Below are 27,049 nucleotides of genomic sequence, written 5' to 3'. Positions count from 1 at the left end.
AAGACCTTTATCATATTTTGACAAATAGAAAAATGTGTATTCACCAACTTTCACGGGTTTAATGATCCCTTTTCATAAGCAGATAGGACCTTTTCTTAGTACAAGGACATGGACAAATGCCAAAACCTACATATCATATCTATAAATATACTTAAGTGAAAGAACATCATCTTCAACTACAGTGCAAGATTTTTCTTTAAATAAGACTTGAATAAGATATCCATGCATGTCTAAGGAAAAATCCATTCAGTCCAAAAAGCATTATCTTTTTACATGTTCACTCCAAAATATTTTAAGGTGAAAAAACATTAGAAATCATAAGAGTACAGGGAAATATGATAACTGTTCTCCCAAATCTCAGAATGTTCACAGAAGTGATACTGATTTAAAAATAAATTAGTAAGACCAAAAGCAGGCTTCACTAAAAATGCACTAAAAATAAAATTTATGCATTTTCTAAATCACTTAAGTATGTTTCTGAAATTTTACTCTTATTCACTTCCTTTGGTGAGTTCTGAAACTAATGACTAACCTAAGGATTAAAGCCAGTGATAGCCTAAGTCTTCATGAATGCACAACAGGCGTGACCTTATAATATCTTGTTAAAGTCTGTTCTCTTACAAGAAAATAAATTTTGTCCTTGTTTTTTTTTTTTTTTTTTTCAAGCTTTACTTTTACATTTTATCTATGGGGGTAAACAACGAAATATCTAATAACCAGGTAGAGTTCAAAACATGAGAAGAAATTGATTTAAGACATTTATCCAATTTAATAGAAAAGGAATAGTCATCATGTCCATTACACCAAGAAAGTCTCTCCTTTTGAAGAGAGGATAAAATAGGAAGCTAACTTATTCTTTTTAAGCATAAAATCAAAACAAGTTGGGGAATTACGTTTTTACTTACACGACTGTAAGTGGCAGATTATTCATGACATCCTGTGAATGATATGCCAGTAGCATTCAGAAGCCACATCTTACCCCATCTCTCATGAATGCTTCTGACATTTCCTTTATATTTAAGAAAGGAACAATAAACAGTGGTTGGAAATAGATGATTTTTAAGGTCCCTTCCAACCCAAACCATTCTACAGTTTTATAAAACTGTTGTGTGGTGGGAGACAGAAGAAAGAAAACAAATAAATCAGTATAGGGGAATATGAAAATAATTACCTACACAGTTGCCCAAAGGGGAAAAATTGAAACAGAAAAAAAAAAAAAAATTTGTATGTAAGATCTTTAAAAATTGTTATTTAGGGATCTTTATAACATATAAAAATTATGGTTGAAGGAGATAATGCTAAGTGCTAAGCTCAGATACTGCAAAATATTGTGGAAAAAGCAGTTAAAGAACAAGCAAAATATAATAAAAGTAATGTATTAAACTGAGAACCAGAAAAAAAAAATGTCTACAGTTAGTCTATGGCATACAGGCTAATTCTGCTTAGTGTTTAGCCATGAAATGAAGCATTTCAGCTGAAAAGCAGAAGGAAAGGTTACCTCTTGAGCACTGGAACCTCTACGGGAGTCCTCCTACCTGAACAGAAGAATAATTCTCCCTAGCCCTTTCTCGATAGGCTATCTCAAACATTATTTATTATGTGCTGTCCACAGTGTGTCACAGGCAAGTTGTGCTCAAAAAAGGAACTCTGCCTTTTCATTAAATTGAAACAAAAATTTCACTTTATAGAGATATGAATTTACAATCAATAACATTATATACAAATTTGAAATGTACAGGTTTTTTCACACTAGAAAGACACAGGTTTTCCTAACTAATGTAGGCACTTTTATTCAACCTTGTTACAATGCACAGTGTTCAGTGGGGAGGAGTCAAAATTATTACTAGGTAAGTCCATGATAGCAATAGCAGACCTAAACAAAAAAGAACTCTGAAAGTGAAGTTGAATAACTGTTAAAACTTAAGAGGAAAGTCCTTGCAGAGATATAACTAAAAATATACACTATGTTGAAAAATTATGTGAAGATTTTTTCTGTAGGTGGCAAAAGTATAAGTTTGGGGACCTTCCAGAAAATGTCAGCAAAATATGGAGCCTATTTCTTCAACTCTATTCCCCTAAACATCATTATAAGGTTCTTCTAGTTAAATAGTTCTCAATACCATTGCCACATCACACCTGATTTCCTTCTCATGCATCTACATGTGAATAAAGAAATGGTTTGATGCCATAATTAGAAGAATGTATTTGTTTAACATATTAACAATGTTATATTTGTGGTCTTCATGTATTTATAATTTTAAAATCCAGTGTACAAAATTATTTTGTGACAGGTCTGTATGAAACATATTCCATTAGATGAAGTGTCTTTCAAAGAACTTTTGTGCATGGAACTTGGATATCTTTTTCTGGGTGTAAATAAAATGGTTGTATTTATCAATGACCCATCTGACAGGTTGGAATTGTAAAACTGTTATTTCACAGAGAACTACCATGGCAAGTGTTCTGAACAATAAAATTGAAATAATAAAAGGTTTTAATTCTACAGAATCTTTTATCAGAATTCTAAATAACTTTATATTGACTTTGGTTTTAAATACATGATACTGAGATTTGGACAAATCAAGTGATAGACCCAGCATCAGCCAACCTGTGACAGACCTAAAAAGAAAAAAGATTTGCTTAATACCACTGTAAGAAATGACATTAAAATTAGGGAATTAAAATTAGATTACTACTGTGGTTAAAATATCAGAGACACAGTATCTCAACCCTCACATCAAATTACCAAAGGCAAATAGACGTAGTATCTTGATGGCCTATGATAACTGTCTAGGATCCTGGGATCATCATTAAAATTCACTATTTGTACTTTAAAATTAATCTATTGATAAAAACTTTATAATTTGATTATTATACATACTTAAAATTCCATGTCCTAATGATAACAGAAGACTAAAATAAAGCTTTCTTTTCTATTTCTTCTTCCACCTCCCACAACACTTGTATTAAGTGATATGAGTTCATCAACCCTTCAAAAGATGTCAGCATGCTTTACAGAGAGCCTCTATTTTCAGATTCTACCCCTCTACCAGGAATGAAAAGATTACACTTTTGCAAGTCATTTTACAGACAGGAATAGGACTGACTGCTCCTTAAAGTCAGAAAGAGGGAGACCAATCCTTACAATCATTACAGTTTAGAGATATTAATTAATACCCCAGTCTCTAGTTATATGTCTACTATTATATTCCATTGCTACAGATTTTGCATAAAATAAAGAGATAATATAAGACAAAAGTACAACCCCCTAATACCAAGACTGTAACTGCTATGCGCTTGAGCTGTACCTGTTGGATACAGTCAGTATCAAGAAAACTGGCTCAGTCCCATCATATAAAAAGGTAGAAAAGTATTATTTATGACAAATATTACAGTGACCAGATGACGCAGATATGATCCAAAAAAACTGTAAACCTTGAGGACTCAACAGGCAAATCCCACACCTATCTGCGCTCTACAGAATTTAGAGTATACTAAATGATAGAAAAAGAGTTTCAAGTGTAGCAACAAAGCAGCAAAATAGAAGGTATAACTGTAAAAAATGCGAATGTCATGGGAAAAAATAGTGCTTTAAAAAAGTAAAAATAAAAGAAGGCTTATAAGTTAATAACACAAAGTTTGTGATAATAAATCCTATCACATTACTGAGCTTAAGCCTACCTAAATTATAAAGGAAGGAGGAAAGGCCTCCTACCTATCACTCTCCTGACTCACTTGTAAGTGGGAATATGCATTTTGGTCTTTTATTCTCTTACAGCCAGTAGTAAATGTCAGGAGTGGTATCATTCTCATGGGAAAAGGGAGGATTAGAGAAGGAAACATGCAATGGTTTGTAACTGCATTTATAGGTGTACATCGAACATAAAGGAGAAATACACAGCTTAGGTTTATATCACTCGTGTTTCTCCCTCTAAAATAACAGTAACATGAGTAAAGCAGGCAGATACAAAAGAAAAAAAAATCCTGTAAACAGAAGAAAATATGTAAACAGTTTAATTATAGAAATACTTGTCTACCTAATGTCACTTAACTGTTAACATTAAGTATTAAAACTTGAACCTTTACAAAGTACTACAGAGGAAAAGCAAACATGATTTATATGATGTTTATGGTGTTTTCCATCACTTTGGAGATGAAATTCCCACTTGAAGTTTACTGTAGAAAAATAAAATTGATTTCCTCCTTCTAGTAAACAGAAGTGAAGCTATATTCCTCCAGCTCCAAGGGCATCAGCAGAACAGTTTCACCACTGTAGCTGTATCTCTGTCAGTGTTCTGTTATAAACAAAGCTGACAAAGTTCATGAAGGGCTAACATAGAGGCTCTCAGTCTAAAAGTACAGAAAGATTGAGTTCTTTTCAGTGACAGGCATAAAGAAGTGGAGGGGGGGTGGGGAGGGGAGAAAAGTTATTTGAAATGCCCCTAATTCTATTGCTTCTTTGGTTCTTTGCTCCTTAGGAAGTTTGCAGTGCATTAATTTTTAATGTGAACAAAGGTCCAAGGAAGTTGTACTGCAAAAATAAACACGATATTTATGATGATAACATTGACAGATTTATATCTTCCTAGAACAAAGAACTAAAGAAAAAAACACTTCCAACGCATAGATTTCTGTTGCATCCGTGGTAACTCAGTATAACATGACGTGACAGTTCTGAAGGAACTGTTTTCTTCCACTAGATCAGACTTCTTGGAGACTATACTCTTCTTGAGACTCATAAAATGAATAGTTTAATGAATACTGGATTTTTCAAAAAACAATTCACCAAAAGGCAAAACTGCCATACAAAGCACTTATGATCACATGTGAACGCAGGCAAAGTGCGTCATTAAAAGGAAGACATAATACAAGCCAGATTTCCTGCCCAGCTTCCTCTGACCTCTGCTGGCAGAGCTATTTTTCTCTTGCAGTAAAAAGTGTGCCTAGAAATTGCTCTGCCCACTATGCAAGCTCTGTCAGGGGAACACAACTGACATGATATGCTTGTCCAGGGAAGGATCACATCAAGTATGCTCATAAACATATGTACTCGAACATTCTCTAATTGTAATGACTTATGAGGAGCCCAGCAACCCAGTTGCAAAATCTCACTCCAACAGCAACCCAGCATTAAGTATTGCTTAAATCTCACTTAATTACCTTATTAATTTTTAATATAAAAATAATCTTGTCACAATTTAAATACTATACAAAACAATGATCTTAAGTCTGATATGCTACCATACCCACACAACATGGTGCGCTGTGAATTTTATTACACCTTAATACTACATTTCCTGAATTCCATCCACTTAAATAAGCTCTTTCCCATTATCCTAATATAACATCTAGCCAGAAAACCCGTACCTGAATGGTTATCTGCTATTGAAAACAGTGATTACATAGTGACATATCAAAACAAATATTAGTTGTTCTCTAATACTCTCCTATTGGGTACTTGACTACTGACAAGCTTGAGATTACTGTGTTGGAACCTGTTTTCATGTGACAGCCGCAGTGCAGATACTTGTCGATACACTAGTGCTGAATGCTAATCAGTACTACAGTCTGGGAACAATTGCCAGCTATGCCACTTATCGCTAGAATGAACAAAAAGGCAATAATTCTCTTATCATGTGCTTTCTGCTTCCTGATGGAACAGCTAGAAACCACTAGGAAATATTAGGAGGGATAAAATAATTATGGACCAATAAGAATTTCAAGGGTTAATGATCAAAACAGCTCCAAAAGTCACTTAAGGAACTTATTATTCTTCATATATAAAAATTTAATACTGTTCAAAAGAGATCTTGATTAATTGGATGAAAACTGAACTGAGCACAGGTTATGAATAAAATGCATTAAAAGATGTAATGCGTGATTGAGGCAGGACACAAAACATGTATTTGCCTTAGTTTGTATATTCGGCTATATCACTTACTAATATTCTCACAGAATGACTTTCTAATAAAAGAAGTATTTTCATTATTAGTGTATATTCTTTATTTTAGTATATTTTGTTAATTATCACCAAACAACTTTCTATAAAAATAAGTATTTTTAGCTATTAAAATGTCATTTAAAGTGTATATGCTACACTGTAATTTTGATAATTTAAAATCCCTAGAACAGATGCAAAGTAGGTACTTCTCTGATGCTAAATGAAGAGCATGATCAAATAGTATTTCCTGCAAATAAAAGCACCTTTTCCTTTTTCTGCAAACAATGATCATCAGGGTATATTCATAATAAAAAAACAAACCAAAACACCCACAAACAGTGGGAAAGACAACACATAAGAAAAATATTAAAAAAACTTTAAAAAAAGATCTGTGCACTAACATTTTCAAAACCTTCTAATTAAAATAAATAAAATACTAAAAGTAAGAGAGAGAGAATAAAGGCTTAGCAGAATGTTCACAAAATATCCTAGCTGTTGGCAAAGATTTTATCTTTGTCATTTAATGATGATGAAGCCAAATAACTGTTGCTGGAATGGAAGCAGGCTGAGGTAGAAGGCTTTCAAATTGAAGTGAGGGATATCGCAATTTATATTTTTCTAAGTAGCAGCTCTATGTGTACAATTTCTAGATTTCATTACTTTCTGTAATAGACATCCCTTTCAACAGATAGTCATGTGTTGACCAAAGATATATTGCTCTAATGTGCTTGCATTCTGTTGTATGTTGAATTGTTTCTTCATACAGCCAGCAAGCTATAAGCAGTTCACAAAACATCAGAGGATGAGTAATTAATAACAATGTTAACTTCCAGGTGAAATCAGCTTTTTGTAAAGAAAACTTCTCTGGTATTTGATATAATTTGTGCAAGATCGATAGAAGCATTGAGCTAACTTAAATAAACAGATTATGTGTTAAAAACTGTTAGCACTTATTGAATATTTACATTATTTGAACACAAAGAACATTAACGGTATATTAAAAAATGAATTTGGTATGTATAAAGCACGAATCAGTACTAATAAGCTTGGTATGAAGTAACTTTAACAAATTTCATAGGGAAGGCAAAAAGATGCATACTATGATCATTTGTGGACATAACGAACTGGATATATTTTTTCCAGTTAAAAGAGAAATAAATGAGTGTTATTAAAATACTGCTAAAAGCATATAAGCTTTTAGCTTATGCATTGAAAAATAAGACATGAATTCAACTTACTTAAATGTGTTTAGCATGTTTTTAAAGACATTTTTTTTACATATGCTATTTAAAGAATGCCCCTATACTACTGCCCATAAGCATGTTTCAAGATTCTTAAACTAAATAAACAAAAGAGGTCTGTCTGCCATTTCTAGCTTGATGATATCAAGGTAGTTAAGCACGATTTTAGGAATAATTCCATTACAATTTCTAAATGATCCAGGAAGTAAATACGTGTGTGCATATATACATAAACATACATACACCAAGAGTTACTCTGTCTACAAACACACCAGCGTGTATCCTTGCTATGTATTAACTGAATCAAATACCACCCCCCCACCCCCCCACCCCCACTATTTTATATGGTATTTTGCTTTCATCAGAGATTTGAAAAAGACAACAAAACAAATCAAAAGAAGAAAAAAGTTTCCATTTAATTTACCAATTTCTAACAAGAGTTAGATATCTATGGTTATGGGTGTATATATGTGAATGAACGAATAAATCCTTAACCCACCATATCCTTTTCTCCAGTCTGCAAGCTGTCACCCGTGAAAAGTATGGTGTAGATGGTAGGATGATACTGTACCTGATTGGCTCTGGAGGTGGTCATGGGATCAGATGGAGAGGACTTGGTGGTAGTTGGGGAAGATGGCAATGTCTGGGAACAAAGCAGTTCAGGAGCAAATCAACCTTTACAAGCCTTAGACTGAACAGTTAAAAAAATAAATAAACCAACAAAAGTAACATAACTAGAAAATTAAAATAAATAAAAAATGCCTAAGACAAAATCTTTCTCCTACTCATTGGAACTTAATGGAATTTAAAGTCAACTGGATAAATAATGCATGTAAATACGCATGCTTATGCATGTAAAAACAAATTCATGACTTGAAATCAAGATGGTGTACTCACATAAATACTCAAAAATATGCTGACCACATGAGGAATTCTTTCCTCTCTCCTCCTCTTGGGGAAAATGAAGACTATAGTAAACTAAAATTCCAGCAAGTTCAATGAGTTCACTAGAAACAATTATCAGTCTACACACAAAGAGGGCCAATGTCTGAAAGAAGTTAGAAACATTTACTATGGCACTTTATAACGCACCATTGTATAGCACAGACTATAGCCAGCAAACTGTGTTCCGTATCTTACAAAAATTACACTGAAGCTAGGGAGTTTTTAGCAATATACTAACTGCTAAAAAATTTTAATCAAGAAACAGGTGAAAAAATGTAAACATCAATCTCATGATGGATGAACATGCAACTAACACCTTCACAATAAATTACCATATTAATGATTAGCGTTAAAACTGTTCATTTAGTTGAGCAAAGGTTAATAATTTATCATCAGGGCTGTGTTCAAAATAAACACAAAAAAGAATTAAGAGTCATATTTATTGATCAACTTTTCTAAATAATATACATATGCTTAACATTAATTCTTGAACATATCAAAAAGCACTGCTCTGTTTAAAAACTTTATGTACACATTTCTCTTAAAGTATTAGATCTTGACAGAATAACTCTTTTCATAAATGTAGTGAAAACGTAAAACTCCAATTTTCAAAACATAACATACAATACTTATTCAAAGCACGTTTTTTGACATAAAAATTTATAAATTATTATAAAATATCCAAAATCACACTACTTTAAGAAAGAAGATGTTAAAATGCTACACAATGTGATTTATCATATGGTCATATAATTACTAACCAACACTATTTAGAAATTAATGAAGCAAAATTTCACACTTTCAGTAATTCTGTTACTTACAATCATTGATAGTCCCTCATAAAATAGGTATACATACTTTTGCACTAAAACTCTTAATGCATATGAGAATGTTAGGACACTGTGAATGCATAAAGTTGTGTATTAGCAAAATAGGGGCTTGTACATATGCACACACAAATACTTTAGCTGTATGTTAAGCAATACAAAGATCCATTTTTATCATAGTTTGTACATAAACAAGCAGCTAAAACAGGAAAAAAAAATCTTAAGAAATGGATCCTTATTTTGTGTTTCCAACTTGTAACTCATGTTATAAAACAGTAAAGACAAAACTAGAATATATACAGCTTAAGCATCAACTGAGACTCTTTCAACAGGATTAAATAAAAAACACTACCATTTATAGGGTATTATGAAAAAAATGTAGTTTGGCAAAATTTTATTGGTCAGCAGATGCTATTCACTGTGAAAAATCAAGACAATTGTAAAAGACTCTTCCATGTCTTCCTGTGCAGAACATGGGTTCATTTGGAATGGTCTATAATAAGTTAGAAATCAGATTCCATGATAGTACTATTGAATCATGGAATTATACTTCTGATTTCAATGCGACGATGCATCACCTCTCTTACTAAAGTCTGAAATTGCAATGAACTGATTTTACCATTTAAGCTTAAACTAACAGGTGAAAGGAGGGAATCTGCAACCAAACAGAATGGAGAACTGCTACTTATTCTGCTAGGTTTTCTTTATTATGGCTACATATTAAACTTTTCTCCTGAACAAAAAAAAACCACAGCCAAACAAAAATTATTGTTCTCCAGCAAATCTCTGAAAATATGTGTTGACTAAAATGTTTCAGACATCTGATAGTTCGTGTGATCAACACCACTACTAACTAGAGCATACTGTGTTCTGTTTTGGTACGCTAAGCTAATTAATACGAGGAAAAATAGTTTGTTCTTCACAGGTTTTACTAAATCTAACTAGTGGATTTATAAGAAAATACATAGAACTCTTCATCACTGAACAATAATCTAATCACTGATACCATAAGTAATACAAGAAACTGGAAGCATCACAATTTTCAATTCATATCAATCTTCCTAAAGTACAGATACGTATGGCTGTGATGAAAAAGCAATGACGATAATAATTTCAGGTGACTGTTGAACTATAACAGCTATTAAGTAGAAGCATTTCACTATTGCATTTTTGCAAAAGCTTGTTTAAAATACAGTAGAAAATGGATAAAAACATTTAAAAGCAAATCAACCGTATTAACAGAGAAGAACCAAGTACGGGCATACACATTTTTTTCCAAATATACATACCATTGAAAAAATACTAAAAATAGCAATAAGGTCATTTGTTTTGTGTTTTTCATGGGGTTTTTTTTTTTTTTTCCTTTGTATATCAGGTTGTTTATTTTAAGGTTCAATCTCTCTTATTTGTTTACTCACATAACTGCTTTCAGTTTTTAATATATGTCTATACATATATATAAAAGAATAAATATATAAAACCAGACAATTTGTAAAAAATAATCCTTTTTCATGCTTCTGCATAGTTACAGACACACACCTATTTATTTCTTGAATATTAAAGTAACACAAAGTAATTTCCCAAAAGTAAAACAAAGAAACACAGGAATACAACATTCGTATTTTGTACTGGATGTCCACTGCCTGATACATAATTTATTGATATACTCTCAAATACACTGCAAGAACTTTCAGGCAAAATTACTTCTTAAAGTTGGACAGAGCTCAATAATTCTGATTTATTAAGCTGCAAAGAATAATTTTGTTTTTAAATTTGGCAAGTGTTTTATATTAGGCAAGCACTTGAATTTAGTAGTTATTAGGTTTCTGGGAATGAGATGTATAAAGTGATTAGAAATCGTAAGATGAATTTACAATACAGACTTTGAGACTGAAATGTGCATACTATAATTGAAGCTTTCCTGAAATTGCCAGTTGACTGATGAGAAGGTTACAGAAAATAAAACTTGTGAAAATTTCTACTACAAACCACCTCTAAGACTCACAGGGGAGAGGGGGTAAGCTATATTTTGAATAGTATATTCCAAGCAATGATGAAATTGGTCTCCCCTATTATATTATTCCCTTTCCTATTACTTTCCTATTAGGCCAGTGAATGGGAGATTATATTTACAAGTAAGAGAGCACTGCTTGTTTTAACTTTAAGCTTCTAAACCAGATATTTGAGGAAACAGATTTTAAGTAACAAAAAAGGAGATTAATTTTAGAAATAAAAATCTGTTTGAGCCATATTTATGTTCTAGTATTTTCTGAAAGTCCAAGAAAATATGTCTTCTTTGTGTTGCCCACAAGAATTGAGTGCACTGTTAGAGACTGCTCCCAGGCTGCACAACATACTAAAGGGTGTAGAAAGATGGCCAAAGCATCACACTTCCATGCTTCATACTTTTGAGTAACAGAGTGAAGATACAGCTCTATGACAGCAGTACAGAATACATATACTCCATCTGGACAGTGTTCCAAAAGGTCTCTGACCTTTATTTTAATGACTTTTTGAATTGCTTAATGCAGATCTATGTATAAATGATATATGGCACTCCCTCATATATATGTACTAGAATATTTCAATAATTGCATCTTAGATAAATAAATGTTGTACTGAGAGAGTTAACATTTCTCAGTACCTATTAGTCCAATTATATATAGAATAGTAGAAAGAAAAGGCATAAAATGAAATACCATTTGAAAACAGGAGTAGTGACATGAAAGCATACAGAGAACATCATTTAAATGTGAAGATGAAACTGCATTTACAGCTTACCAATTTCTAGTTTCTCACTACAGTGCTTGCCAAACAAAGGAAATCTTCGTAATGACAATACCCACATTAAATTACTATTAATACTAAGCTAATACTGAGTTTCAGTCTTGCATATATTAATATTGGTGCTTTAAGTCGCTGAAATTAATGTGATGACAAAACTAATTTGCTTAAGCTAAGATTTTAATGCACTTTAAGAAAAGGTGGTATCTTCTTTGAATTGTATTAAATAGTTGAATACCTTCTGCAGCTAAAATGAGAAACAGAGAACACTGCAAAGCCCCATTGTGCTGAACAAATTATAAAAGACTGATATACTGGACTTCCAACAGTAGCAGAGATGAGCCTTTCTAAACAGACCACTTGCTTTGCTAAAAATATTAAATCTTCTTTTCATCTGCTGTAAACTCCTTTAATTAGCAAATGATCCTGATCTTGGGGATGACTGTATAAATACATAACATATTTCAAAAATAAAATTTGGAAAAATACATAATCAAGGATTAGTAACTTTTCATAACCTGGAATATAAAAATGCTACTTCAATGACTTCAGTGATCAAATTTTACTTGCTATCTTTTAATTTCTATAAAGAACAAATAAAATGTATTCTGATATTTCATCCTCTTTGCATTTGGTTTTGCTTTTGCATAAAGTAATATACAGAGCATAGGGCAATACAAAGAGACTGAGAAAGCTAGCATAAATAGGTGGAATGCTTACTTATAGGTGTTTATAGAGGTCATTTATCTGCATTCATGAACTCTTGGGTACTTGCCTTGAAAAAAGAAAAGAAGTGTAGGAAGTATCATGTAAAAAAAAAAGATTATCTCGTGTTCTGTCTGGGGACAAGAAGGGGTAAGGAGCTTAAAGCAAACCAGCAGGTGCCATTTGGATCATCAGAGCAACACTGGATGGAGGGAATGATTTAGGATGAAGACTACTGTAAAATGGACAATGAAGAATCAAGACCTTCTCTTTCCTCAAAACTTGTGACAGTAACATAGAACAACTATACAAGATCTGGTTCTGTTACAGAGAAATACCAGAAAACTCAAGCAAGTAAAGAGACATAGGCATCAAAACACATGAGATAGGGTCTAAGCATCATGTCAAAAAAAAAAAACCAAAAAAACAAAAAAAAAACCCCAAAAACATACAAACAAACAAAAAAAAAAAAAACCAAAACAAACCACACCAAGGAAAAAAATGTAACCTTTTGATTCCGGACTACTTTGGGATTTGGAAAAATACCACCAAAACTACAAAACCATAACAACGTGTGAGATAACTTCAGGATTTTCCTTCTGCTGAAAATTGCTGCTGTTCATCCCCCAGCAAAATCTTCTGTTTGCATTCCACTTTTGAAGTACACACAATGAAGAGTTAACAGTCAGCTACAGAGTTAACTGTGTTCATAAAGCACGGTTTCACATATATATTGAGATTATATCCAACACTGATGAAATGTAACAGAAAATTAAAACAGGTATCTGGCACCAGAATTAAGAGCACATGAGGGACAGGATAGAGCATACATATAGTTATGGAATGCTAAACTTCTGCCACGGCAGGTATAGAACTGCCTTTCTAGCAAATGACGACAAATTTTATTTGTTTTGTTCTCACAGCTTGTAAACACAACTGCGTATCTTACTACTCACTGCAGAATGGTAACTGGTGCGATTTTCTACCTATATTCAAAGTGAGAAAAGTTTATGAAAAATCACTGACTAGATGAAGAGACAAAACTACTAGATGATCTGCAAAACTACTTCTGAGTATCTCAAATAAAAAAGGTAGAGTTACTTTCTCATATTCTGTAGTTTAGTAAGGTTCATATTGGTGATAGATTGTTGCCTTAAATGGATGATAAAAAGAAAAAATAATCATCAGAAGTGAGAGGCATTTTAAGAGACCAGTGAAGGTTTCTTAAGGAAGGAACTGGGGGTATTGGTGGATTCAAACCTGAATATGACCCGGAAGTGGGCACTCACAGCCCAGAAAGCCAACTGTATGCTAGGCTGCACAAAAAGAGGTATGTCTAGGAAGTCAGGAGGTGATTCTCTTCCTCTATTCCGCTCCTGTGAGACCCTACCTAGAGTACTGCATCCAGCTTTCGGGTCCCTAGCATAAGACAGACCTGCTTGAGCTGGTCCAGAGTAGGCCATGAAGATGTTCAGATGGCTGGAGCACATTCCCTGTAAAGACAGGCTGACAGGGCTGCAGATTTTAAGCCTGGAGAACAGAAGGGTCTGGGGACACCTTATAGCAGCCTTCCAGTACTTAAATGGGACCTATACAGAAGATGGGGAAGGATTTTTTTATCAGGGAGTGCAGTGATAGGATGAGGGGTAACAGCTTATAAATTGAAACAGGGCAGATTTAGATTAGATATTAGGATTAGATATCTGATATCTTTACTGTGAGTACTATGAGGTACTGAGATACTGGAACAGGCTGCCCAGTGAAGTTGTGGATGTCCCATCCCTGGCACTGTTCAAGGCCAGGGTGGATGGGGTTTTGAACAGCCAAGTCTAGTGGAAGGTGTCCCTGCCGATGACAGGGGGTTGGAACTAGAAGGGTTGGAACTTTAAGGTCCTGTCCGACCCAAACTATTCCATGATTCTATGAAGTGTACCAAGCCTTTATAGTCTGAAGAACTCATATCCTATATTTAAAAAAACCCAACACCTCCATTAGGGCCTGAATTTTCAGATCTGTATTCTTATAATTTTTTTTATTTTTGTTGATCAGCATTTCTGAAGTAAAAGTAGTAATTTTCAAAAGAATAACGTGAATTTACAAATCTGAGTTCAGACATACAGTTTTGCAAATTCTGAATACAACGTCTGGGAATGTGATTAATGAATAGAAATTAAAGGCTCATGAGAGTTAACTATCTAGTGAAAGAACTGAAGTGAAACTGGCTCCAAGGAAAATACTAATTGGAAGTTTTATATGTGAAAGCCTTACTCTTGATTTTCAAGAATGAAATTCTGAACCTTGTGTCCATGCTTCAATAGGTAACATTTCATAGAATCAAAGAATGATTCTGGTTGGAAGGGATCACAGAAGGCTAAACAATGCAAACTGCTTTCTTTAAAGTCAAATTAGCTGTAAGATCACATATCTCCCCTTTCACATAATGTACAATTCTGCAAAGGCCATCTCTGATTCCATGTGCTTCCTGGACAGGCTTCTACAACAACTGCTACCTGTAAAACATCTGGAAGGAAAATTCTACTAGCATACAAAGAAGATGCAATAGTTTCTGAAGAGGATGACGTGAGAAGAACACATTATGCAGCCTTTTCCATTGTTCAATGGACATGCTATTAATTTAGAGGTGAAATTTAAAACTTTGTATGCTAATCTTCGGCCTCTTCAGGAACCTGCTGAGTAAAATTTTATGGGATACTGCCCTAGAGGTTTCTTAATGACTTCTTTGCCTCAGTCTTCATTGGCAAATGCTTTAACCACACCACCCAAGTCTTGGAAGGCAGATACAAGGACTGTGAGAATGAAGACCTTGGGCCTACTGTAGGAGAAGATCTGGTTAGAGACCATCTGAAGAACCTGAATGTGCACAAGTCAACGGGACCTGATAAAATCCACCTGTGGGTCCTGAAGGAGCTGGCAAATGAAGTTGCTAAGCCACTGGCCATCATATTTGAAAAATCATGGCAGTCAGGTGAAGTTCCCGAACACCGGAAAAAGGGAAATATAACCCCCATTTTCAAGAAGAGGAAAATGGATGACCCAGGGAATTACAGACCAGTCAGTCTCACCTCTGTGCCTGGCAAAATCTTGGAGCAGATTCTCCTGGAAAGCATGCTAAGGCTCACTAAGAACAATGAGGTGGTTTGTGACAGCCAGCACTGCTTCACTAAGGGGAAATAATGCCTGATCAATTTGGTGGCCTTCTATGGTGGAGCTACAGAACTGATGGACAGGGGTAGAGCAGCTGATGTTATCTACCTGGACTTGTGCAAAGTGTTTGACACTGTCCCACACGAGATCCTTGTCTCTAAACTGGAGAGACATCAATTTGCTAGATGGACCACTCGGTAGACAAATAACTGGCTGGATGACCACAAGCAAAGAGTTGAGGTCAATGGCTGACTGTCCATTTGGAGACCAGTAATGAGTGGTATCCCTTAGGGATCAGTGTTGGGACCGGTCTTGTTCAACATCTTTGTTGGGGACATGGACAGTGGGATTGAGTGCGCCCTCAGCAACTTTGCCAATGACACCAAGTTGTGTGGTTCGGTTGATATGCTGTAGGGTAAGAATGCCATCCAGAGAGACCTTGACACGCTTGTGACGTGGGCAGATGGCAGTGTTAAACTTCATAAGGTTGGCAAGCGCAAGGTCCTACACCTGGGTTGGAGCAATCCCAGGCACAGCTACAGGTTGGGCACAGAAGAGATTCAGAGCAGCCCTGCAGAAAAGGACTTGGGGGTGTTGGTTGATGAGAAACTTAACATGAGCCAGCTTCAGTGTGCGCTCGCAGCCCAGAAAGCCAACCGTATCCTGGGCTGCATCAAAAGGAGCGTGACCAGCAGGTCGAAGGAGGTGATCCTGTCCCTCTACTCTGCTCTTGTGAGACCTCACCTGAAGTATTGTGTGCAGTTCTGGTGTCCTCAACGTAAAAAGGACATGGAACTGCTGGAACAAGTCCAGAGGAGGGCCATGAGGATGATCAGGGGACTGGAGCACCTCCCGTATGAAGACAAGCTGAGAAAGTCGGGGCTGTTCCGCCTGGAGAAGAGAAGGCTGCATGAAGACCTCATACGAGCCTTCCAGTTTCTGAAGAGGGCTTATAAGGATGCTGGGGAGGGACTCTTCATTAGGGACTGTAGTGATAGGAGACAGGAGGTAACGGGTTAAAACTTAAACAGGGGAAGTTTAGATTGCATATAAGGAGGAAGTTCTTTACTGTAAGGGTGGTGAGGCACTGGAATGTGTTGCCCAAGGAAGTTGTGAATGCTCCATCCCTGGTGGTGTTTAAGGCCAGGTTGGACAGAGCCTTGGGTGGGATGGTTTAGTGTGAGGTGTCCCTGCCCTTGGCAGTGGGGTTGGAACTTGATGACTTTAAGGGCCTTTCCAACCCTAACTCTTCTATGATTTTATGATTCTAATTATAAAGCTGAAACATCTCAGGCTCCTGATCACCTTATGAAAACTGTGCTCTGTTCTTCTGGGTTACAGTATGGTCTGGAAGAGTTGGTGTGACACTCCAAGTAATAAAAGAGAGAAAAGGGAGATGAGATGCTTACAGCAGTTTCTGGGAAGTAAAAGGGCACAGGAATCAGCTGGTTACTGTTGAATTTTACATAGGAAACAGCAGATGGCTGACATCTATGAGGAGAGTATGTTATATATATATGTTATATAAATATAAAAGATGCAAATATTTGTAAATTAAATATCTATCAGACCTGCCTGGAGGAAAAAACTACCTCATATCTACTGATTAATCCATAGGATTAAGAGACGTGGAAAGATGCAGTGGAGAAAGCTCAAAAGGAACCAGATAGACTTGTTTAGAAATCTTCTAGTGCTGAGAAGGTTGATAGAGACCAGAAAGTTTGGATAGTGACTTCCATTAGTAATGAGAAATGCTAGGCCAGATTCATCCTCCATGTATACCCATGCCTTCTCTGAAGACAGAAAGTGGTGAAACTCAAGAAGTCAGAAAAGGGTTTACCTATTTTCTGTCTTCACTGAAGCTGTAGCCAGAAGATATTTCCTTTCTTAGCTCACTTCTCTGAGGTGAGTGCTGGTAAAGCAGTCCAGGAAAAAGAAATGAGGATAGGGAAATGAGAGATGCATATACACATGCATAGCATTGCAAGGCTTTAACTACAGGTATCTTCATTCATGGGGAGAAAACTACCTTTGCTCTTTGGTAGGAACAGTTAGAAAACCAACAGAAGTATCTTCAAAGTCCCTAATGAAGATAAAATTTGTTATTACAAATCAACTCTCAAACTCAAAATGCTGTCTACCTTCTTCAATCTACAATGTAATACTTTGGGGTGACAAAGTTCTCAGGTAATATCTAAGACAGAAAGAACCATGTTAAAGTTAGTGTAAAAAAAGAACTTGTAATTCATAACGCTTACTTTTTGCCAAGTTAAAATTGGCTTGTATTATACATGAAATAAGATGCAAATTATTCTGACATTGGCTGATAGATTACTGTAAACTCTAAGAACTAACCTAACAATTTCACTTATTGGTAAAAAGCCTGAATTTTAGATTCATTGACTCAGTATTTATAATATATGAATTTATCATTAAAAGAGAAGTTAAGTAACTCATTGTGGCTAAAACTGCTCAACACATGTGCATGCATATCTCCACCTACTTGCAGGCATGTAATTATGCACCTGTATGTATACAGGTGATATATTTTAAAATTTTAAGACACAGAGCCAGTCCTAAGTCACAGACCTTTAAATTATACATTGTGTTTAGCATGTGTCTTAACTTCACTAGCAGCAGCTCTGTTCAAACATGGAATTATGTTCAAAAAATTCCAAAACAAACAGCAAACCCCAAACAAAACAACTAATCCCCCCCAACAGACAATATTAAAAAAAACCCCAACAAAATGCAAACAAAACAACTTCCCCTCCCACACCTCAACAACTTCAAAAAAAAAAAGCTTTCTAGAGACTTACTGTGGACAAGCTATATCAACTTCAGATACCAGAGAGGAAGTACCTCTGCATGTCAGTAGCCAGGTCTGTAACCTAGTTTCTCAGAATCTTACTGACTTGCCTAAATTCAGCTTAATTTCACTGCAAAGGGGGCGAACACTTTTCATGGTAATAGAGGACACTCATTTCCCATTGGGTTAAGATGTATGGGCATAAAATCTAGCATTTTTATGAGCAGAAAATTCACTCAAAATACAGATCACTTCGGCTTTTTCTTTCTATCTCAGGCATAATCATTTTCATGTCTAAATAACTGAGAAACTAATAATGTAAAATTGGGGCTTTTCTTTTTAGTATTTTCTTATCAATTATCTAGGCTATTTTTTATTTAAAAATATCATATATACAGAAAAAAAACCCAAAGTAAATATTCGAAAACATATACAATGGCTTATGCACAGTTTCATCCATCTAAAGCAGTCTGATAGTTCCGAACTCATTCAGTTCGAACACATCTTCATATAAGCATTCTGTATCTGTCACTATATACGAAGCAAGGTAATAGCATACAGTTACCAAATTACTTTATAGGACACTGAATCTTGCTAGCATGGAAGGACGAAACAATCTTTCCCCATATAGGACAGGTGAGAAACTAAAATCTATCCTATATAGGATAGAAAGGCAAGACAAAATTTTACTAATGTTCACTCGTTTCTTTCTTATTCAATACAATGGAAAAATAATTTTAACTCCTGTATGACAGACGTTTCACATTTCTCACAGGGCATTTTTTTTTCTTTTTTAAATTAACATAATTAAAATTGGTTTGGAAAATGTAATGAACTATGGAATACTAGACCAATAATGGCTTGCAAATATATTTTGCATTGCCCGTAGATTTTGAAAGAAGTCAGTGTAAAAGAGGCAAAAAGATGTAAAAAATAATATAATAGAAAATATTAGAAAACATCCCAAGTGAAAAATCTCTATATTTTCAAGCTCTCACAGGTAAGATTTTAAAGTATCTAATATAGGGTCTAAAAACCCGATTAACATTCTTGGGTTTATTTTATATACATGAAAGTAGGAAACAATTAGTTAATCTTGGATTTTTAGTAATGCTAAAGATTTACAAAGTGGTTCATAATTTAAGATTAAAATTCAGTGATCTTTGACTAAAACCTAGAAGTGTATTATCACCTCATACAGTAAAGAAAAGTTTATAAAAAACACATTTGAGTGTGGCACTGAAAACTTATAAAACACTGACTAAAAGAACTGCTGAGAAACATGGAACACATAAGTACAAGGAAAAAAGAGGATCAGAAAATTAATAAAGGGTAAAAATAACATTCTGTTAAAGAACATGTTATGTTGACCCCTTGCAGCCTTAAAGTGTTTAAGACTTCTAAGGAGCTGCTGTGACTCTCTATTCCCACACAAAAACTCACTTGTTTGATGCGGTCTGGATTAACAGTGGTCTGAGGCTGTAGAATGCTGACAGGCTCTGTCTTGGCCACATTTTGAGGCATTTCTCGAATCTTCTCTGCAATGAAGCCATGAACCGCATTTAGTGCTTCAACTGTTCCCTGGATCAGACACACCCGCTCTGTAGTACCTGCAGATATCAAAAGTTGATCTTAATGTCAATCTTCCAAGATCCCACAAGCTGCTTTAATGACAGCATAAAGATGGCATTCAAAATTGCAAAACTGACTAGCAATACCTCCATGAATACACAAATGAGAGATTTCCAAAAGATAACATACATATGATCTGAAGACGTTTTAAACAACTCCTATTTGTGTAGATCCTACAAAAATGGAACTTTCCAAGCCAATATGGATAATATAAGTTAGACCTAAACAAACAACAAAAAACCCCACTAAAAATCCCAACATTAGGTTCTGTTGAAATATTAGCAAATACCATGACTTAAACCACGTTAATCTTATCTTTTGTATACTATCTCATAGAATTTGCAGTTCTATGCAGATTGCCAACAAACAACCATCATAGCTTTAGTTACAGTTCTTTAGAAAAGCTGCACAAAATCACAGGCATTACACAAGGATTAGAGAAATGTACCAGGGAGGTAACCGCCTTTGTAAAAGTCCCTTCCTATCAAGTTTACATCTTTAGTAACATCTACTGTTGTCAACTCAAGGTATGCTCCAACACAGTCTTTAACAGAGAATGGTACAGTAACTTTAGTCATTTGCAAGAAAAAAAATGGTTTTTATTAGTCAATGCTTTTCATCTGCTTCTATGGATGATCTCTAAAGATTAAGTATTTTATTAACTAAGGATGAAACGGCAGACTAAGAGCCCTGCATGCTCGTTAACTTAATGTACTCATGTACACTTAAAATCTTTCAAAAACATTTTCTTAAGAAAGAGTATCAGGCAATTCTAAAATTCAATTTTGTGTAAGAAGCTTTACAGCAAAACTTTACAGCAAAACTGACAGAATGAGAAACAATAATTTTTTCTCTATTAAAATATGTTATTTTAGAAGAATTCAAAATAGGATTAAAACATGTCTATCTATTTCAAAAGCTGTCAGGTTAATAATCCATCCTTGAGACAACATTTAAAGTTAAAATGGTTATATTCTTAAAATAAGTTATACAAGTATCAACCAAATACACATTTCCAACAGCAAGATTTTTCGAACGTTTGACCTGTTATAGTGTCTTTTCAACAAATGAAAAAAGGGAGTTTGCCATAAGTTTACATCTCCACAGGAAGTGAAACTTGGTTCCTAGACAAAGCTTTCTTAATGCCTTCCCCCCCCCCACCCTTACTTGGCTTCCTCCCCCTTTTGCAAACAACTCCTGTGGTTTCGGTGTAAAGCAATCCAGCTCTAAGAAAATGCTCTGGGGAGTCTTTACGCTGCAGTATTAATTGTCTCCTAAATGATGAGATGTGATGCGGATTGATCAATGCAGCTAATGCAAGTGTTCTGTAGGTCAGCAGACAACACACCGAAACAAAACACAGATCAGGTTACTTCCGAGCTACCAGAGTCTAATACAGAAAGCACTTTACAAGGATGACTACTGTCAAAACAGCTGAAAGGAAAACAGTCAATGTTAAATACAAATTTCATTAGTCTTGACTCTAAGTGACTAAAGGATACTCTAGAATCCATGTGATTTTAGGAGGTGCAATATAACAAAAATATGCTTTATGTCTTACTATGGACCAAACACACTACATTTTAGTCTGTATAAACCAGGATGCAGTACACTGAAATCACTGCTCCATGAAGATACGCAATTGTGCAAAAGCACATTTCACGCAGAGTAAAATGCAGTTTTAAATGACAATATGTAGCACCTTTTCTTCAAGGGTTAGATCAACAAGAAAAAGTGGAGAAATCATATACATGTACAATTGGGAATTGCTTTAATCTTCTGAAGTAATGTTGTTGTATTACTTCACGCAACTCTAACAGCTTTTCACTCAGATAACAGACTACAATAATTTACAAGAGTTACACAAAAGGAAAACTGCCAGTTGTATGACCAACCTGTATAACAAAAATAAGCCTATGAATCACTAAAGTTGGTGAAATTTGTCATTTTAAAAGCTTTAAGACTCCATTAGTGTCTAAAGTAAACTGTCAGATTATTTATCATGTTAACAGCTGCATCCACTGTACGCATTTCTGTGAACAAAAGCTCAGCCATCTATATGCACACTTTTGTCATATGATTTTGATTTTCAAACTAGAATCATATAAAAAATTATGAGAATGCATTATAATAATCAATACCTTTGGTGGGGGAGGGGGTAAAACTGCCAGTATAAAATTATTATATTTTTAAATTATTTACAATTAAAATCGGAAATTAAGATCATGGTACATTTATTAATGATTGATTAGGTGCATTGTACATTGTCTTCTACATGATAATTTTGCTACAGAAAATGAAATGACCAGATGTGGAGTATGTGGGCATCATCCCTCTACATTAAAAAAAAAAGCCAGTCAAAATATTTTTATGTATGTTTGATAATACTAAATCCCATGACAGAAGTTTGCATGTGGTCACACAATAGAAAAACAACTATCTAAATATATGATGATGATGTTGCTACAGTAATTTCATGTTAACTTTTTCTAAGGAGCCCAAGTAAATTGCTCAGTGTTTGTATGTGGTCTAATTTTCAGCAAGAAAAATGTGGTTTCTCTCCTCTTTCATCAGAATTAAAAAATAATTTGCATGAGTGTTTTAACTTTCCCTTACCAAATAGAAGAGGCAGAATGTAACTGAACAAAAAAGTCTACCTGTACTACTCACCAAAACAAGATTTTTAAAACCAATAAAGAAAAAAGGTATCTTAACCAGTTGTGGGTTGTTGTCTGTTTTGGTTTTTTTTAGCTTTTAGGGGATAAATTTTTCAGACTATTTTTTTCCTATAGAAATAGATATGCCATTATATAAAATACTCTTTCTCTGCAGTTCCTTGGGGGGGGGGGGGGGGGATGGACAGAGGGGGGATATGAAACCATAGCAGCCATCAACAATTTAAAAGTAAGTAAATAAAAACCTGCTTTGAAGCATAGTAAGTTAGCTATGCCTAAATGCTTAACAGCTTGCAACAACTTTATTTTAGTAATTAATTTTTCTTTCCACCTTCTTTAAGTACCTAAAACTTTACTTTTTTTTTTTTTTGCCAAATATCCTTGGCAACTGCATCACACTAATTTTATCAAGAACTTCAAAACAACAGACCAGAAGCTTTTAAAACAGCCAATAGAATAAATGCTAGAAAATGCAACAGGATAAAGGATGCTAATGTTTCCAATGTTTCTCTTTCTATATTTAATAGGCATACATCTATATATATGGTTACCATTACACTTTTAAGTGTTTGCTTAAAGACTAGTTCAATGTGTAAGAGTTCTACTGTATTCACAGAAACACTCATTAAATGTCAAGTATGTTTCTGTATTTTATGAACCTTAGTTGTAAGTTTTGGGGAATGCTCTGTAACTTTCAGAAAGGACTGCCTAGCATTTATATGACTATATACTTTTCCTTGGGCTCTTACACCAATCTTAAAGAGCATTTGAAAACTTAAAAAGCACAACGCACTACCAGCCCAGGTTAGTCCAAATACATCCAACAGATTAAATTTCCTCGTATTTTTCCAAAATACCATGCCGATTTCTTTGACGCTGAAAGGGAAAACCTGACAGAGGAGCCAAAGCTAAAATTTTAAATAAATGAAAGGCTGGACTACAATGTCTCATCAGCTGATCTGCATTAAGCTTTTCATTTGACAACTCACAGTACAGCAGTCTACTAACCCTAATGTCCTATATATTTATTTTTGTGATCAAATATCTTTTAGAGTGGGATTCTGTATAACACTGTCACCAACTGCTTCAGCCTAACACTGATCTTGCAAAAGCTCTTGGTAACACAGGACTGCACTTTGATCCCATGACAAAATGCACACAACCTTAAACAGCAAGACATTAAGAACATTCCCTGTATGTGTGCAGTCTCACAGAGATCACAAGACAGTTTTCTCCTTCAGTCCTTATCTTCCCTGTTCTTTAACCTTTGTTTCTTGAGAGAGAATTAATTGATCTTAATATAGAACCTCTTCTCATATTCATCACAGATAGAAAGATGTCTCTCCCTTAAAACACAGCCTGATGATCTAATAGATTTCCCAAACTGAAAGGGGAGCAAGGGCTGGTAGGAATTCTAAAGCACTGAGGTTTGGATTTGTTTTTATCCAGACAAAATAATTTTGGACTGTTTGCACAAAATACTTACACAAGTAGGGAGCAAAATTTAACTTTTTCCAATTAAAACAGCATTTTGAATAGCAATTAAAATGGCTGAATAAAAGGAGAAAATATTGAAGGTAATCTATGAAAGAGATTATCTCCCTGTAAGAATTTATTGATATCTGTTACAAAACCAGGATATAACTGACTTTGATTTTAAATTTCATGATTACTAACTGGATGCATTTAGTTCCACTCTTCTTTCTGAGAGGAATAAACTGTTCCCTTTACAGTTTCATATGCAATTACTCCTGAAATTCTAACTATTAACGTTTTCTGCAGCTACATTATACTTCACATGAGTCAAGCACCTAATAAAAGCAGAAAGTTAAAATAAGTGGTCTATTTCTTGATACATGTTAACAGATGTGATGATTAACAAGCACGTGCATTTATGCATGTGACTTGCTGAAATCTGAAAAAATAAGTTAGAACTTGGGGTCCTCTAACATCAGTCCTCAAGCATTTTCTGAACAGGCGTTCTCAGGAGGCATTACCAGCTTTAGCAGAAGAAACTGACTGCTGAACTCATATCTTCTAGGTATCCCATACAGATAGCAATACACGTATATGTGCATATATATACATATTCATACACACATATATTCCAATTTGGTTTACTTTAATTGAATATGTGACTCTTTCACTAGAATTCATATATCATATTGAATCAAGTTTAAAAAAATCTGTAAAATGCATGAACTGCATGAGTTCTCAGAGTTTTATGAAAATGTCAAGTTTACAGTCCATTGTGCTCTGGTCACAAGAGTGAACTACATGAATCCAGGTTTAACATGGTTATGAGTCTGAAGAAATGGATTCTTCCCATGTGAGAGAGAAACATAGGAAATTAAATAGATTTAAATAAAAGGAAAAAAAAAACATCACTCAAAATTTTTATTGAACGCTTAGAACGGATGATGAGTCATCTTACAAAGCAAACAATCCTTTGAATATAAACGCCTTTGTTATGTATCAGCTAAAGATTTGATGATTTCACCAAAATTATATAAAGGGAAATGAGGAATTAATGATTATTGTCACACTGTTATGTGTAAGGCAGGAAACAAGGTTTAGAACTAGTTTTCTTTGTTTAAGAATTATTCATAAACCCCCTGTAGATTCAACTGCAAAAGCTGGTAAATTTCCCCATAACCAAAGGGAAAGGCCGAAGATTTTGTCTTGCTATAGTGTTATGAAGGAATTTACTCAGATAAGAACTATTCAAAGAGAAAGTGTGTGTGTGTAAATCGGGAACAAGGGACTGCAACTGAAAGCGAGCACCACCTAATTATGCTTTGGGAAAGCATGTTTCTGGAAAATAAAGCTCTAGAACTAAGCAGGACCTCAAGCCATGGACAGTTCATTTGGGGAAATGGTTGTCTTCATATATTATTTGTAAAATGATCTGTAAGAAATAACTATTTAAACAAAGAAAATTAAAACCCACCTGATTCCATGATAACATTAACATCAAACTGTGAAAGTAGTTAGAAGGGGATCAAGAAGAATTTTTTACATTTTGCTGCTATTAAATTGTATGCCAGAGAAGAACTTCTCCAAAACAGTATTTGGGGAAACAATGCCCTATCTGCTTTCTCCTCTACCTCTCAAATTGTTCGGTAAATAGGCTAACACTGCCATCTTCTTCAGTTTCATTAAATTGGAAAGTGAACATATTTCCTGTAAGGGTCTGTCCTCAAGAACAAAATAATGAAAAAAAAACCCCCATTAAAATTATGGGAATACAAAATACAGAATTTAAACAAAATATACTTATTTTAATAATTTAATTGCTATTTAAGTGTTACTATTCTTCTCCATCAGTGAACAGTAAGCATCTAAGTAAATAAATAAAACATATCAATAGAAATATAATACCCAAGTTTTGACAAAAATGTGAAGGTCTCTGAGAAGCAAAAGTTGTCAAAATCATTAAAAACCAAGCACACACAATACTACTAAAAGACCAAATTTGGTGGAAAAAAAACAGAGCTGACCTTATTTTTGGAAGAGGACCATAGAACAGAAAAATTACATGTGATTTTCAAGATATCTGGACCAAATTGTCCTATCAACAAAAGCACTTAAGAATACTTTTCATGTAATATTCAGTTGGCAATTACAGCTTTTATGATATGCTACAGTAATATGAACCTCTGTTAATAGTGACTCCTACACATACAATTACCAAAGGAAAAAAACCCACCTATTTAAACAGAAAATATACTTTGAAAAACATAGGAACTGATACATTTTATAATTTAGAGTGATAACACTTCAAATCACCAAGGGAGCTTTTCTTCTCAAAAATATTTCTCAAGTTCCATAGTTTAAAAGCCTGTGAAAAGCTTTGGAAAATCCTCCTGGATAGTTCAGTAAATGAAATCACCTAATACATTCCTTACTACATACTTTTTTGGAGGAAGACAATAGTGTATTTTAGGCAAATGAACTATACTTAAGGTTCAGATTAGAGAGTCTATTGAAATATTTGTAATTAGATTGGGGTCTTTTTTATACATTGCAAGTAACCACTGATGGTGATAACGGAAATATGAATTTTCACAAGTAGGGTTATTATTACTGAGTGTTTTTTAATTTAAAACATGATCATGCAAAAAATTATCTATAGTGTTCAAGTTGTATACTAGAGACAAACATAATTTCAGGTAGGGTTAATATGTATACAGACACACTATAGCAACTATATTATAAGAATTATTCTACATCCCAGTCCAGAAATATAAGGAAAGAGACAAGGACGCATACACCTTATGTTTTCAGAACAGGAAGAATACTGCCATGTCAAACCCAGGATGACA

At 34.4% G+C, this 27,049-nt stretch overlaps 1 protein-coding gene across 3 annotated transcripts in view; it reads right to left on the bottom strand.

The window, feature by feature from the left end:
* Positions 1 to 27,049, bottom strand: part of NOVA1 (NOVA alternative splicing regulator 1) — a 153,890-nt gene that overhangs the window by 19,633 nt on the left and 107,208 nt on the right. For all 3 annotated transcript variants that reach the window (XM_065686515.1, XM_065686518.1, XM_065686519.1), the window contains 2 exons: positions 19,861 to 20,027; positions 7,754 to 7,825 (listed from right to left, as the gene is read on the bottom strand). In XM_065686515.1, coding sequence (XP_065542587.1) covers positions 7,754 to 7,825; positions 19,861 to 20,027 — 239 coding nt within the window. The remainder of the gene's footprint in view (positions 1 to 7,753; positions 7,826 to 19,860; positions 20,028 to 27,049) is intronic.

The sequence above is a fragment of the Lathamus discolor genome, chromosome 6, assembly GCF_037157495.1.
Source record: "Lathamus discolor isolate bLatDis1 chromosome 6, bLatDis1.hap1, whole genome shotgun sequence".
Classification (NCBI taxonomy): Eukaryota; Metazoa; Chordata; class Aves; order Psittaciformes; family Psittacidae; genus Lathamus; species Lathamus discolor.
The sequence above is the reverse complement of the archived record's forward strand: the minus strand, read 5'-3'. Positions and strand labels throughout refer to the sequence as shown.